Here is a 16,720-nt window from a genome sequence, read left to right on the forward strand (position 1 = left end):
CAAACTTAAGAATGTTAAGAACAATAGTTTTTACTGTCTTTTGCTTTGACATACAAGCAGAGTTTTGAGTTAAGAGTGAGCGTCTGAGGGAATGGTAGCAAGAGAGTGCAGGGCTTTAGGGCTTCAAAGAATAATGTGGATTATCGGCTTTGATCATCTGTATTATATGGCAGTAGAAGGGGCTTCAGTCTTACTTCAGTTACTTGCTGGAGTTCCTCCATTGAATCTCGGGGTTGGACTCGATGGCCAATGACATCCTTTCCAAATGTATTATTATTAGGAATAGCCTTGATTTATCTACTTACTGTATATACTCGAGTATAAGCCTAGTTTTTCAGCCCTCTTTTTAAGATTGAAAAAGCCCCCCTCGGCTTATATTCAGGTGAGAGTCCTGGTTGGCTTATATTTGGGTCAGCTTATACTCGAGAATATATGGTACATTTATTATTTTCTCTATTATTGGTAATATTACAGGCATGCTTTGAAATCCCAAATGGATTAATATCAAACGCTTCTATTCCTTGCAGAATAGCACATTTTCAACCAGAATGATGACATCTGTGCCATATATACAGTGGGGGGAAACCTAGTCCATTTGGGTCTTGCTTTATGGCGCATCACTTCCCACCTCCACACCCTTCTCTTCCTGCCCGGACCCCCGTCTTTTCCTATCCAACATCCTGTTTATGCGTTGATGGCGTAGGCAAATGTGTGCGAGGTCAAATGCTCAAATGCAAATCCTTTTTTTTTGCATCCTGCTTCTAAGCGCCTTTGTTTTTAGCAAAATACAACAAAACAAAAAAATGCAAAATATGCAAACATTGTTCAGCCAACCCAAAAGGAATATATCACCACGGTGTACGTTTTGCATTTTGGAATGTGCTGCAAACACCCCTGCAGCATGTTTTAGAAAAGAGACACACTTTGGACAAGGTTCTGATGAAGCCAATTTAAGAAAGGAAAAATCACGCCCATGCCAAAGCCTCCCACAGAGTGGAAACAACTCAAAGTCCTTCCATGAATGTAATAAAAGAGAGACAGACAAGAGAGAATCTGCCAGCATTTATTCTCAGTGTATGTCTCCAATATTAGATCAGACCAAACTCTAGCTTGGGTAGTATCTTTCTTCCAAAAAATTCTAGCCAAAAGCATCTTGCTTTGGGTCCCACCATATGTGTGATGACTCATGGGCCTTGTAGTCCCGCTCCTAGTGTCCCTGTGGCAGATGAGGATGAAAACATGGGGTTTTCTCCGGATCAACAACAGCCGGAATCCTTTCAGATGCCTGATGTTGATGTTTTTGCCCAAGAAGCAATTAAAAAAGACCTTGAGCAATCCTCACCTCCTTTTGCCAGGAGACAGTCCTATACTGCGGAAAGGAGAGAAAGGGAGCAGATTCGCAGGAGTCTGAGAATTGCAGCTAAACAAGACACTGATTAGCCATGCTTCCCTTGGGAAAATCTAGGGAGTCTCACATCTGGAGAAAACTGAGTTTCGTTTTCCGTTCTCTAGGGAAAGAGAACGCTGGACACCTGTTTGGCGGGAAAACGAGACCCAGATATAGGTGCCTGGCACGGTTGGATCCGTGCGGAGTCAACAGAGCAGCTTCAGGAGTGAAATCGCATTCCAGCCTTGTGTGGACTTCGCAAAGTCCGCAAATCCAGTTTCCTTGCCTTGCTCATTCAAGTATTTCAAGAATTGCCTCGCTTTGCTTCTAGCCACGGACCTTGCTTCAAGAATCAAGTCTTGCCCTCGTACCTTGTTGTGGATTTTTACCTTGGACCCTGAAAGACCCTGGACGTTTCCCCACACTATTGCTTGGCAATAGTGTGTGTTTCGGTTTGGATTTAACTTTGAACTCTAATATCATTTATTGGACAAAACATTTCTGGACTATATTTGACCTCATTTGATAGGTCTGCTTCTGGACTATATTTTCTACTTGTTTTTATTACCTTTATATATTTCCTTAATAAAGATATTAGATAGTTATTGGCCTCCGTGTTTGGTTCTTGGTGCTCCGTAGCCTTGGGCGTGACAATATGGGAGAGAAGTGGGGCACAAAATTAAGTAATATACCGTATATACTTGAGTATAAGCCAACCCAAATATAAGCCAAGGGACCTAATTTTACCACCAAAAACTGGGAAAACATTGACTCCAGTATAAGCCGAGGGTGGTAAATTTCAGAAATAAAAATAGATACCAATAAAATTACATTAGTTGAGGCATCAGTAGGTGAAATGTTCTTGAATATTTACATAACGCTCAAATTTAAGATAAGACTGTCCAACTCTGATCAAATCATTATTCTCATCTTCTTCAAAGTAAATGTGCTTATGTATCCTTTTAATAATAATAGAGTAAAATAATACATGTAATAATAATAATAATAAATACAGGAAAATAATACATGTAATAATAAATAGAGTAAAATAATAATTGCAATAATAATAATAATAATAATAAGATCATAGTGAAACAATAAATGTATTAATAATAATAATAAAATAGAGTAAAATAAATGTAATAGTAGCAACAATAATAGAGAAAAATAATAAATGTAATAATACCAATAATAATAGAGAAAAATAATAAATGTACCATATATTCTCGAGTATATGCTGACCCAAATATAAGCCAACCAGGACCCTCGCCCAAGTATAAGCTGAAGGGGGCTTTTTCAGTCTTAAAAAAAAGGGCTGAAAAACTAGGCTTATACTTGAGTATATACAGTACTTTTATACCGTAGGCTTCTCATCATCAGACAGGGACAACAGTGAATTACGTCTCTCCTCATACTGAAACCATAACAATACCTGTCATGTGGCCATGACTCAATTTCTTTTCCTGTCCCTCCAGTTCCACATCACCACTTGCTTAACCCTTCAATGGATGTGTATGGGACCACATGTCTATTAGAACTGTATTTTCCCTAACAGCAATGTGCAATTGAGTTACACACAATGCATTTCTATCTAACAGAGCATTACCTACCTAGCAATTCTCTCCCTAGATAATCCTAAAATACACATTTCTGGGTTCTTATTTATTTTATTTACAGTAGAGTCTCGCTTATCCAACATAAACGGGCCAGCAGAACGTTGGATAAGCGAATATGTTGGATAATAAGGAGAGATTAAGGAAAAGCCTATTAAACATCAAATTAGGTTATGATTTTACAAATTAAGCACCAAAGCATCATGTTATACAACAAATTGGACAGAAAAAGTAGTTCAACATGCAGTAATGCTATGTAGTAATTACTATATTTACGAATTTAGCACCAAAATATCACGATATATTGAAAACATTGACTACAAAAATGTGTTGGATAATCCAGAACGTTGGATAAGCGAGTGTTGGATAAGTGAGACTCTACTGTATTTACAGTATTTCTATTCCGCCCTTCTTTCTCACCCCGAAGGGGACTCAGGGCGGATTACAATGCAAATATATATGGCAAACATTCAATGCCATCAGACAAACAACATACAGTATAGACACACAGAGAGGCAATTTAACATTTCCAGCTTCATGAAGGTATGCTTGATTCCGGCCACAGGGGGAGCTGTTGTTTCATCATCCACGAGTGACACTGAGTGCTGTACTTCCTCATTTCTTTCCACGTGTTGCTGGCAGTTTTATGTTGTAAATTAGTTAAATTAGCCTCCCGCATAAAGCGTACCTAAATTTCCTACTTGACAGATGCAACTGTCTTTCAGGCTGCTTAACCTTATTAGTAATCCTTTTGTTTGTTTCCTTAATCACCTTTTTCCAAAAATCCAAGTTAACTAAAGTGCAGAATAGACCAATTCCTGTGTAACTGGGATTCTTGCAAAGGATGTTAAGAAATGTGGGTGTTGGCTTCTTCTGGCCTCTCGAGGCGGCTCCGTTTTTGTGCCAAAGCGCATTCTCAGAATTGCTCAACCAAGACTTATCTCTTGAGGAGCTGTTTTAGGTGTTCGTTTCCTGTTCTTCGGCGTTGGTCCTCTGGATACTTTCCAATGCGAACACTGTTTGCAAAACTATCAAGTTCAAGATGAGTAGCAACTTAGTAGAATACAACATTGTGTGCCTTCAGGTCATTCCGCATGTATAGAAACTCCAATATAATATTTTACCAGGAAGTCAAGATGTGTTCAGGGGATGCCTGCCATAGATGTGGCGAAATGTCAGGAGAGAATGTTTCTGGAACATGGCCATACAGCCTGGAAAACTCACAGCATCCAGTGATTCTGGCCTTTAAAGCTTTCAGCAACACGTGGAAATAAAAATTAATCTTAAACAAGTTGGCACATTTATCTCCGCACCCCCTTTGTTTCCTTCTTTTTGCATTGAATAATAATAATAATAATAATAATAATAATAATAATAATAATAATAATAATATCAATTCAGGGATGCTGTGGTTTTTAACTTTGAATATGTTTTAATAGATTTTAACTGACAATTTTAATTCTGTTTATATTTAACCCTGTTTTAATGTTTTTATGTTGGTATATTTTAAATTGTATGTTGATGCTGCTGCTTTTGTTGTTGTTGTTATTATTATTATTATTATTATTATTTTATTATGACACAGCAAACAAGATAGATATGCTGGATTTTGTATCACAAAATCACAAGTCGAACACTTCCCAAGTGTCTAGTATTGTGTGATGTATTTTCGGATGATGCGTGCAGATCCCAGTAGGGTGGCCTTTTGCAGTTGGCAGATCGTAATCTTGTCAATGTCTAGGATTATTATTATTATTATTATACCCCGCTTTCTCTCCCCTGAAGGGGACTCAAAGAAGCTTAACATAAAAACATTAGCACCGCATTTACAATATTCACATATTAAAACGGAATTAAATATAAACACGATTCTACATCTACATATTCTGTGGCTAGGCTGACTTCTGCCTCGTTTCCAAAAAAGAGAAGCACTCAATAGATGGCTTAAGACTTTTTTCTTAATTAAAAGGGACAACAGGCTTTACCATTATTGAAAAAATGTTCTTGCATGAATTGCAGAAACTGTGCTGGAAAGTCTTGTCCCGGGTTCAAGAACAGGTTGTGCGGGTTGAAGCCAAGGGATGGAGGGGAAGGAAGGAAGGAAAGGATAACATAAAGAAAGAGATTCATCCAGGGGGTAATTAAAAGCCCACTTCCTAACAAATTTAGGCTTGCAATTCATATACCGTAGCAGCTGCTTTAAATTAGGCAAAACAAGGAGGGTGGAGTTGCAATGGGGGAGTTGCTTATTCCCATTGGAAGGTTGCACTCTGCTGCCACCTGCTGCCTCAAGTATGGAATTGCAAGTGGTGCCTTTATGTCACTTGGTGGAGGTATCTACCTTCTTCTATCTATATATATAAAAGAGTGATGGCATCACGGCGACCCACAAAACAACAAAACTACAGGCCCCCCCAACCTCGAAATTTGACAACACAACCCATCCACGCCTCTAGGTTGATACAACAAAAAGAAAAGAAAAATAAAGTCCTAATTAGAGAGAGAGGAATAATTGCTTTTATCCAATTGCTGCCAGTTAGAAGGCTAAGCTCCTCCAACTTGGTCTCCTAGGAACCCAATAAAAAATAATTAAAAACACTAAAAAAATTAATACAATAAAATACTATAATAACAGAAAATAACTAAAAATAATACAAGAAAATAATAAAATATAATAAATAAAAATATAACTTACAATAAAATTAATTAAAAAATGCAAATAAAGTCAAATAAAAATTACACAACAATTTTTAACCAATACCACCACCACTTTGTCACAGCAACGTGTGGCCGGGCACAGCTAGTATAGTATAATAATCTGATTTTTTTCCCCTTATTTATTTTTTACTAGCTTGGGTACCCGGCGATGCTTGGGTTATTGTTTGTTTTTGGATGTTAGATCATATCAGTTTGGTCATATGTTACAGTCAATCTCTCACAAAGCTTGCCAGTATTCACAGTTGGGTCTGTGTGCCAAGTTTGGTCCAGATCCGTCACTTGCTGGGTTCAGTGTTCTCTGAATACGGGTGAACTATAACTCTCTGATGCCAAGGTCAATCACCCCAAGTTGGCATCATTGGGTCTGTGTGCAAAGTTTGGTCCAGATCCGTCATTGGTGGGGTTCAGAGGGCTCATGGAATACAGGTGAACTATAACTCCCAGAGATAAAGGTCAATCACCTCCAAAGTCCACCAGTGTTCCCAGTTGACCATGTTGAATTTGTGTGCCAACTTTGCTCCAGATCTGTCATCTTAGATTGCAGGTGGACTATGCATCCCAGTCCCTACAACTCCTATAAATCATGGCGAACTCTTCCCAAACCTCTCTAGTATGTTCAGTTGCTGATCAATTCCTCTGTTTGCTATGTGCCATAGAAAGGAATAGGAAAGGGTTAAGGGAGAGGCAGTGGGCGGGGTCATGCAAATGGAGATCTTTGAAGATGCCATTAGTCACAGATGCAGGTGAAACGTCAGGAGAGAACACTACTGGAACATGGCCATACAGCCTGTAAAACCCACAGCAACCCAAAGGCCAGGCTACTTCCAGGCAAATGCCTTCATTATTGCCTATGCAATCTTCTTAATTGCTTACATGCTAATGGAGAGATCCCACTCCAACACTTGCAGATCAGGCTTGCCAATTGCACCCTTCAGACATTGGTTCTTTCTCCCACCTGGGACATTCCACAGGTGTGTACACTCCACTTGCTTTACCACCATCAAATCCTCTGAAGATGCCAGCCACAGGTGCAGGCAGAACGTCAGGAAAAAGTGCTGCCAGAACACATTGGCCAGACAGTTCATTCCATATTCATCTTCCTCTCTGTTGCTGTTTTGCAGCATCACCCCAAAGGATCTGAAGGCGATGCTGCCCCAAGCCAACTACCGGGTCCCCAATATGAGATTCCTGAGAGACAAACTTATGGTAAGAGAACCTTGCACAGAAAAACAGCAGAAATTTGTAACTGCAGAGAATCTGATTGGTCCAGAAAGCTGTATTGAGACAAACCTCGTTAACTCTTTTAATTTACTTTGCTTGAACAGGAGGTGGAAGTCCGTAATGAAATCACCTTCAGCCACTTTGCACACTTCTATAAGAACCTGATGTTTGACGCCCAGAAATCGGTAAGGATTCCTGTAATGGATTATATACCTTTTTAAACAGCTTCTTTCAGCTTTCTATCATTAGAAGATTATTTCCTCTTTGTATGTCTATGCTTTCACATTTCTGAGCCTGAATATATTGCATAAGATTTCCCTAGCCTAAAATGATGCATTTTAATATATTGGATTTATGGTTCCCGTCCCCTTGATCTGGTCATGTAAGTGTGATTTATTGTTATAATTGTATTATTTTACTTTGTTTAATGATGTGTATTATGTTGTTATGTAATGTTTGTGTTGCTTTTATGACTGTAAACGGCCCTGAGTCCCATCCGGGAGATAGGGCGGTATATAAATAAAGTTTTTATTATTATTATTATTATTATTATTATTATTATTATTATTATTATTATTATTATGGTGATACCATAAATTTCACAGTATTTTCTTCAGCAAGTAATACTTGATGCACTTGTTGGACTTCCCCAGCACCACACCAGAGTCCAGTAGTTCTGTCTAAAAATGTTTATTGAAGAAAGTAAGTAAAAAAGAGCAAAAAGGGGCATTTCCAAAAAGGGATCAGCAGAATAGGGAATGCAAAATAGCACTAATCCAAGAATGCCAAAATACATAAAATCAAGAGAACCAAAATCCACAGCAGTTCTTCAGACATAAATCCATAAACACGAAAGCAAGAACTTTACCGAGGTAAACCCTTTAATGAAGCAAAGGCAGGAACCACGACAGGAGACTTGAGAATACTTAAATTGTGAACTTGAGAGCAGAGGCAGGAAAGACAGCCATCCCTATGGCAACGTTGTCTCGTCTGAAAGGCCCGAAGCCCACACTCCTCAATTTAAGCCCATCCAAGTAGCCATGAGATCATGTTGAACTCACCTGGACTTCAAAGTCTTCTCACCAATTCTCTCAGACCATGTAATTCGTCTATTTTTCACTCCCTCTGTTCTCCAGCCTAATCTAGCTTCTCTTGAAAACTCCCCATCAGATGAAGGCCATTTCCCAGGGAATATACAATATGTAAACATTGGTTGCTGGTTGATGCTTTTATTATTGTTATAATGTTGTTGTTTTCTTATGTTTACATTGTGAATTGCATTTTTGTCTTTTTGCATTTGCAATTGCATGTTTATGTAATTGCATTTTAACTGTGTTGTTGGGCTTTGCCCCATGTTAGCCGCCCTGAGTCCCTTCGGGGAGATGGAGGCGGGGTACAAAGGTAAAGTTATTATATTATTATATTAAAACAGAATTAAATATAAACAGTATTCAAAAAGCTCACAGTTGAAATCCATTAAAACATATTGAAAGTTAAAAACTACATAATAATAATAATAGTAATAATAATAATAATAATAATAAGAAGAAGAAGAAGAAGAAGAAATATGAAATCCAGCATATTTATCTTGCTTGCTGTGTCATAATAAAATAATAATAATAATAATAATAATAATAAGAAGAAGAAGAAGAAGAAGGTGCGTCTTAATTGATGGTGCCTTAAAATGAATACATCAAGAATCAATTGTATCCATCTGGGAATTGTCTGAAATCCTAAACAACCGGGAAAGTATAAAGATGTGACAAGAACATGGCTTTAATAAGAGTTTATTTATTTATTTATTTATTTACAGTATTTATATCCCGCCCTTCTTTCTCACCCCGAAGGGGACTCAGGGCGGATTACAATGAACACATATATGGCAAACATTCAATGCCAACAGACAAACAACATACATTAGACAAACTCAGAGGCATTTTTAACATTTTTCCAGCTTCACGATTCCGGCCACAGGGGGAGCTGTTGCTCCACCGTCCAGTAGTGGCTGTACTTCCTCATTCCTTTCCCCGTGTTTTGCTGGCAGTTTTATGGTGTTGTAAATTAGCCTCCCGCATAAAGCGTCCCTAAATTTCCCTAATTGACAGATGCAACTGTCTTTGGGGCTGCATAAGTCAACAGCAAGCCGGGGCTATTAATGGTCAGAGGCTTAACCCGACCCGGGCTTCGAACTCATGACCTCTCGGTCAGTAGTGATTTATAGCAGCTGGTTACTAGCCAGCTGCGCCACAGCCTGGCCCCAGTTTGTGGTTAGTATTTCATGAAAATATGCACACAATATTAATTTATGCTTCGTTTACATCTTATTATACACATATCATGAGAGTATTTTTATATGCAATATTTTAATAATTTAATGTAGCTTGAACTGTCTAGGTTTTGGGTTTTATGATAAAGGATGCTCAGCCTGTACAAAGAGCTCATCCTCTCAATTTTAAGCTTATCTTCCCATGGAGCTGCCGTGAGCTCTTAAAAGCGTGAATCGATCCACGCTCCAGCTCTGTTTTCCCAATCTGCTTCCAGCCGGCTTGCTAAACTGCTTTGTGTTGCTCCTTTGCTTTTCAGATCATTGAACAGCTGGAATTGTCTTTCCCTTTACGGTAAGTAAGTGTGAAGAGACGGATGCCTTCCCGTTCAGACCTTTCAGCTCCTTTTGTTGAGCAAAAGAAGTGGACAATTTCCTGCCTCTTTTGTGTTCACGTTTACATGGAAAGGGCAGTGCGGAACAGGAAGGGTGTTGGCAAATTAGCACAGATTCACTGGAGCAAAACAAGTGATGACAAATAGCAACAAAACAACAAAGTTCTAGAGATCAGACGTCTTTGTTCAGCATCCCGTCTAAAGCAGGCATGTGTGGGTTCTAGATTGAGCGAGTGCAGGTTCTAGATTGGGGGTGTGTGGGTTCTAGATCAAGAATGGGCAAACTTTGGCCCTCCAGGTGTTTTGGACTTCAACTCCCACCATTCCTAACAGCCGGTAGGCTGTTAGGAATGGTGGGAGTTGGAGTCCAAAACACCTGGAGGGCCAAAGTTTGTCCATGCCTGTTTTGTACATACATGTACAATTTTTTAAAATGACAATTGCATCTCTCTTGGACTGTCTTCTCAGAAATGTGGACCGGCCAGAACTCTGCCAGATCACATTGTATGACTTCCAGAAGTTCCTACAACACGATCAGAAGGTATTTATAAATATTGGGCTGTATGGTTTGCTGAGCTAGACAAATATATTTGGGGCCATGATGGGCCCAAACTTAGGCCTGTGGGCCGTATGCAGCCCTCCAAGGATTATTGACCTGGTCCCTGCCCTAAACTTTAGACTTAGGGTTGACCTAAGTCTGAAATGACTTGAAGGCACACAACAACAACAACAACAACAACCTGGCTGTGGCGCAGCTGGCTAGTAACCAGCTGCTATAAATCACTGCTGACCGAGAGGTCATGAGTTCGAAGCCCGGGTCGGGTTAAGCCTCCGACCATTAATAGCCCCGGCTTGCTGTTGACCTATGCAGCCCCAAAAGACAGTTGCATCTGTCAATTAGGGAAATTTAGGGACGCTTTATGCGGGAGGCTAATTTACAACACCATAAAACTGCCAGCAAAACACGAGGAAAGGAATGAGGAAGTACAGCCACTACTGGACGGTGAAGCAACAGCTCCCCCTGTGACCAGAATCGTGAAGCTGGAAAAATGTTAAAAATGCCTCTGAGTCTGTCTAATGTATGTTGTTTGTCTGTTGGCATTGAATGTTTTCCATATATGTGTTCATTGTAATCTGCCCTGAGTCCCCTTCGGGGTAAGAAGGGTGGAATATAAATACTGTAAATAAATAAATAAATAAACAACAACAATCCTAATTTTGGACTATTTCATCATAGTCCGCCCCCCTCCCCAACAGTCTGAGTTACCGTGAACCGGCCCTCACCTTAAAAAGTTTGAGGACCCCTGGGTTAAACCCTTGTTTTGCTGAACTGCTGACCTGAAGGTTGACAGTTAGAATCCGCAGCACGGGATGAGCTCCCGTTTGTCAGCCCTAGCTCCTGCCAACCTAGCAGTTTGAAAGCATGCAAATGTGAGTAGATGCATAGGTACTGCTTCGGTGGGAAAAGGCAAAGAGACGCTCTAAGCAATCTTCCCGGCCACACAACAAGGAGGTGACAATGCAGGCTCCTCGGCTTGAAAATTGAGAAAGTCCCCCCCCCCCCCCCCGAACCAGAGATGAGCATCACCATCAGAAGCCGGAAATGAAAGGAGAAGCCTTTGCCTTTGTTGGTGTTTGTTTCTCATTGTATGCTGCTGGCAATTTTATGGTGTTGTAAATTAGTTGAATTAGCCTCCCGCATAAAGCGTACCTAAATTTCCTACTTGACAAATGCAACTGTCTTTTGGGCTGCTTAGGTCAACAGTGAATGAGGGTATTAATGGTCAGGTGCTTAACCTGACCTGGGCTTCGACTCATGATCTCTTGGTCAGTAGTGATTTAATGATTATATAACACGATATTTGTTCTTAGGTTATAAATGTAATTTCCTAATTTGTTGTATCATAAAACTTGGTTAAACTTCACAAACTTTGTTTTTGCGGGAGGGACATCCTGCTATAGCACATTTGGCTCTAGTTTTCCAATGAATATCTCATCATCGAGCCTCGACTAATTCAATATAGTTTGTGGCAGCCACAAAAACGAAGTTTCTGGAGTAGAACGACTACTTTCAAAATAAGGACCGCACAATTAAACAGGAAATAACACTTTCAAACCAGGAACAATTCAACCTCGCCTTTCTCGAGCTCAAATCTTGGTCTTGCTGATGGGCCAAGCGTAGATCTTTCTGTAACACTTATCTTTGCCTATTTTAGGAGCCATGGGCAAGTGACATTGCTAAAGTCCGAGAGCAGATGTGCAGCTACCTGCGGGATCCCTTCAGCGACATGGCAGAGCCTTTCTTCCAGTTGGATGAGGTGGGCAATCAACACTTTTAAAATATAATTGTATTTAATTTTAAAAAATTTAAATGTCCCCTGTCTTTTAGAACAGCAACACCAGCTCCTCCTCCTTTTCATTATTACTTGCGTGAAACTTTCTTGCTCTGCTTACAGAAATGCTTTTATCTTATTATCTGTTTCAAAACACAGGAGCATTCCTCTTCACATCATTGTCAATGTGAGCAGGACAGAGTGATTGAGTAATAGTAGTAGTCGTTGTTATTTATTTTTATTTGTATCCTGCCTCTCACCCCATAGGGACTGAAGGCAGCAAATAATGACATGGTGCAACACAATAGAATTTTTTAAAGCAAGGCAAATACATATACATATGAATATAAAAAAAATCAAATAGTTGCATAAAAGTTAAAATACAATTAAAATCACATTGAAAAACTAAACAGCCCCCTCCCAAATTTCCTCTTTTTTTGCAATCATGAGTGCAAATAGAGGAAAGGGCTTCCAGTTCACTTGCATCACAAGTTACTTGAACCAATGTCTCCATATTAGAGTTATACATATCCTACTGGCTATTGGGAATTGGTCCATGAGGTCACAAAGAGTTGGAAACAACTGTGTGAATGAAAAAGAAGAATTAGGAATTGTGGGCGTTGAAATCCAAAACACCTGTAGGGTGGTATGTCTTTAATCTAAAACCCGATAATATCGGATCCGGAATCCAGACGAGAACGAATCTAGAATATTGTGGTGTAAACTAGAGCAGTGGTTTCAACCTGGGGTCCCCAGATGTTTTTGGCCTTCAACTCCCAGAAATCCTAACAGTTGGTAAACCGACTGGGATTTCTGGGAGTTGTAGGCCGAAACATCCAGGGACCCCAGGTTGAGAACCACTGATCTAGAACCTACCAGTATCTTATCTAGAACTACACTGAAGTTCACCCCAGATCCCAGCTAGAACTCCTAGTCCAACCCAGAACCCAGTCATGTCTAATCTAGAACTTGCATCTCCCCCATCCCCCCATTGCCTTAGCCTCCCCCAGCTTTCTAAATGGGCCTTCCCTCCCTCCTCCACAGTTCCTGACGTACCTGTTCTCCAAAGAAAACATGGTCATGGACTCCAAGTACGAGCAGGTGGCGCCCGAGGAAATGAATTACCCCTTGTCTTACTACTGGATCTCCTCTTCTCATAACACGTAAGAGTTTCCCCTGCACCTGTGACTTGTGGCAAGTGAAGCAGATGGAGTTTCTGTGTTGTCGAAGGCTTTCATGGCCGGGATCACAGGGTTATTGTATGTCTTTCGGGCTGTGTGGCCATGTTCCAGAAGTATTCTCTCCTGACGTTTCGCCCACATCTATGGCAGGCATCCTCAGAGGTTGTGAGGTATGGAGAAACTAAGCAAGGAAGGTTTATATATATCTGTGGAAAGTCCAGGGTGAGGGACCAGTATAAATGTTCCAGTTAATCACCCTAATTTGCATTGAATGGCTACACTTACTAGCTACTTTCTGCCTGGGGTCATCCTTTGTTAACTGCCCCTAGTTAGAATCATAGAATAGTAGAGTTGGAAGAGAGCTCATGGGCCATCTAGTCCAACCCCCCTCTAAGAAGCAGGAAATCGCATTCAAAGCACCCCCGACAGATGGCCATCCAGCCTCTGCTTAAAAGCTTCCAAAGAAGGAGCCTCCACCACAGCCCGGGGCAGAGAGTTCCACTGCCAAACAGCCCTCACAGTGAGGAAGTTCTTCCTGATGTTCAGGTGGAATCTCCTTTCCTGTAGTTTGAAGGTTCCCATGTCTTAGAGTGTTGCTTCTTATTTACTGTTCTGATTTTTGAGTTTTTTAATACTGGTAGCCAGATTTTGTTCATTTTCATGGCTTCCTCCTTTCTGTTGAAGTTGTCCACATGCTTGTGGATTTCAATGGCTTCTCTGTGTAGTCTGACATGATAGTTGTTGGAATGGTCCAGCATTTCTTTGTTCTCTAATAATATCCTGTGTCCAGGTTGGTTCGTCAAGTGCTCTGCTATGGCTGACTTCTGTGGTTGAGTGAGTCTGCAGTGCCTTTCATGTTCTTTGACTCTTTTTTGGGCAATGCTGTGTTTGGTGGTCCCTATGTAGACTTGTCCACAGCTGCATGGTATCCGGTAGACTCCTGCAGAAGAGAGAGGATCCCTCTTGTCCTTCGCTCACCGTAGCATTTGTTGGATTTTCTTTGTGGGTCTGTAGATAGTTTGTAGGTTGTGCTTCTTCATCAGTTTGCCTATGCGGTCACTGGTTCCCTTGATGTATGGTAAGAACACCTTTCCTCTGGGTGGATCTTTGTCTTGACTCTCATGGCTTGTTCTTGGCCTTGCAGCTCTTCTGATGTCCATGGTGGTCTCCATTGGCCTGTAGAGCCCAGTTTAGGTGGTTTAGTTCACCTTGGAGGAGGTGAGGTTTGCAGATTCTTTGTGCACGGTCTTCAGGGCTTTGATTGTGCTTCTTTTTTGACTTGGGTGATGGTTGGAGTTTTTATGAAGGTATCTATCTGTGTGTGTAGGTTTTCTGTAAACTACATGGTGGAGTTTCTGTTAAGAATTGTGGAAGTTGAAGTCCAAAACACCTGGAGGGAGGGCTGAAGCTTGCCCATGCCTGACTTAGACATAGTGTTTTGTAACAGACCTCGTACCACAGGCATGTAAAACTAACCTGACATCCTGTTTAGGAACTGATTCAGTTTTTGTAATAAGCCTTGCAGGAAGCCATCCTTGACCCAGAGTTTCCCACCTGTCCTTCCCTTTCTTTCACTTGCAGGTACCTGACTGGGGACCAGTTCTCCAGCGAATCCTCCCTCGAAGCCTACGCTCGCTGCCTCCGGATGGGATGCCGCTGCATTGAGCGTGAGCCTGACTTACCTTTCAGTATATTCTCATAACATTCTGATGATTCCTTTACATTTCTGTACTTACCTGCTATTTATGCCTATCCAGTTTCCCCTCTTCCTCCCTCCTTCCTTCTGGGAACAGTTGTACCTCTGCTCTTTGTATTACAGTAGAGTCTCACTTATCCAACGCTCGCTTATCCAACGTTCTGGATTATCCAATGCATTTTTGTAGTCAATGTTTTCAATATATTGTGATATTTTGGTACTAAATTCGTAAATACAGTAATTACTACATAGCATTACTGCACATTGAACTACTTTTTCTGTCAAATTTGTTGTATGACATGATGTTTTGGTGCTTAATTTGTAAAATCATAACCTAATTTGATGTTTAATAGGCCTTTCCTTAATCTCTCCTTATTATCCAACATATTCACTTATCCAACGTTCTGCTGGCCCGTTTATGTTGGATAAGTGAGACTCTACTGTATTTTATTTGTTTGATCACGAAGATTGTCTGATTCAATTCCTTATATTTTCCTTTGCCTTTTACTCTGGCTCTAAGCTCTTTCCATTTCAATTCCCAGTTCTCCTTAAGATGTCTATTTGTATATTTAATTCTCCTTTCAAGCAATGTCATCTTGAAGCATATAATGTCATAAATATGTATACCACTTTGCAAAGTTCCCATTTACTGTATATACTCGAGTATAAGCCTAGTTTTCAGCCCTTTTTTAGGACTGAAAAAACCCTCCTCGGCCTATACTCTCTACCTTCCTTCAGGAAACAACTGAAGACTTGGATGTTTCGGCAGGCCTTTGGAGATACACATTAATTAATCAGCCCCAGAGGGTTTTTAATAATCTATCCTGTATTTATTATGATTTTACCATTTATGTGTTTTAAATGCAATTTTTTATCCTGTATTTTTGTTTTAATTGATATTACTGTTTTAGCTTTTTATATTGTGATTTGTATTATGTTGCCTATATTTTGTCCTATGTTGTTTGGGTCTCTGCCCCATGTAAGCCGCCCCGAGTCCCCGCGGGGAGATGGTGGCGGGGTATAAATAAAGTTTTATTATTGTTATTGTTATTATTATTATTATACTTGGGTGAGGGTCCTGGTGGGCTTATATTCAAGTTGGCTTATACTCAAGTATATACGGCATATTTATTATTTTTCTCTATTGTTATTTTTATTTTTACATTTATTATTTTACTCTATTAATTATTATTATTACATTTATTATTTTACTCTATTATTTTTACTTTTACATTTATTTTACTCTATTTTTATTATTATTAATACATTTGTTATTTTACTCTTTATTATTACATTTATTATTTTACTGCATTTATTGTAATTATTATTACATTTATTATTTCACTCTATTATTATTAAAAGGATACATACGCACATTTACATTGAAGAAGATGAAAATAATGATTTAATCAGAGTTGAACAGTCATATCTTAAATTACAGTTTGATGTAATGATTCAAAAACATTTAAACTACTGATGCCTCAATTAATGTAATTTTATTGGTATCTTGGCTTATACTGGAGTCAATGTTTTCCCAGTTTTTTTGTGGTAAAATTAGGTGCCTTGGCTTATATTTGGGTCTGCTTATACTCGAGTATATACGGTATTTCCTTTGCTATTTCCATTCTAAGGCTACTATTGCTTGGGTTGCTAATATCAGGACTGAAGTGCCATTACATCGCCCTTGGCTACTGGCTACGCTTTTATTGTGTGATTTTGTGATTTTATAGTTCTAATGTATTAATTTGTTGTAATAGGAATGTATTTTATGTTATTGTATTTTATTGTATATTGCTGGGCTTGGTCCCCATAGAAGCCACCCTGAGTCCCCTCAGGGAGATGGGGCGGGATATAAGAACAAAGTTATTATTATTGTTGATATTATTATTTTATTATGACACAGCAAACAAGAT

General features: G+C 39.6%; 1 protein-coding gene across 6 annotated transcripts in view; it reads left to right on the forward strand.

Moving 5' to 3' along the window:
• LOC100566976 (1-phosphatidylinositol 4,5-bisphosphate phosphodiesterase gamma-1) overlaps positions 1-16,720 on the forward strand; it is a 128,831-nt gene that overhangs the window by 56,201 nt on the left and 55,910 nt on the right. For 5 of the 6 annotated variants that reach the window (XM_062979915.1, XM_062979916.1, XM_062979919.1 and 2 more), the window contains 7 exons: positions 6,840-6,924; positions 7,044-7,124; positions 9,523-9,557; positions 10,066-10,138; positions 11,814-11,915; positions 12,975-13,093; positions 14,693-14,778. In XM_062979915.1, coding sequence (XP_062835985.1) covers positions 6,840-6,924; positions 7,044-7,124; positions 9,523-9,557; positions 10,066-10,138; positions 11,814-11,915; positions 12,975-13,093; positions 14,693-14,778 — 581 coding nt within the window. The remainder of the gene's footprint in view (positions 1-6,839; positions 6,925-7,043; positions 7,125-9,522; positions 9,558-10,065; positions 10,139-11,813; positions 11,916-12,974; positions 13,094-14,692; positions 14,779-16,720) is intronic. The other variant, XM_062979920.1, reaches the window with a different exon arrangement.

This window comes from Anolis carolinensis, chromosome 4 (assembly GCF_035594765.1).
Source record: "Anolis carolinensis isolate JA03-04 chromosome 4, rAnoCar3.1.pri, whole genome shotgun sequence".
Taxonomy (NCBI): Eukaryota; Metazoa; Chordata; class Lepidosauria; order Squamata; family Dactyloidae; genus Anolis; species Anolis carolinensis.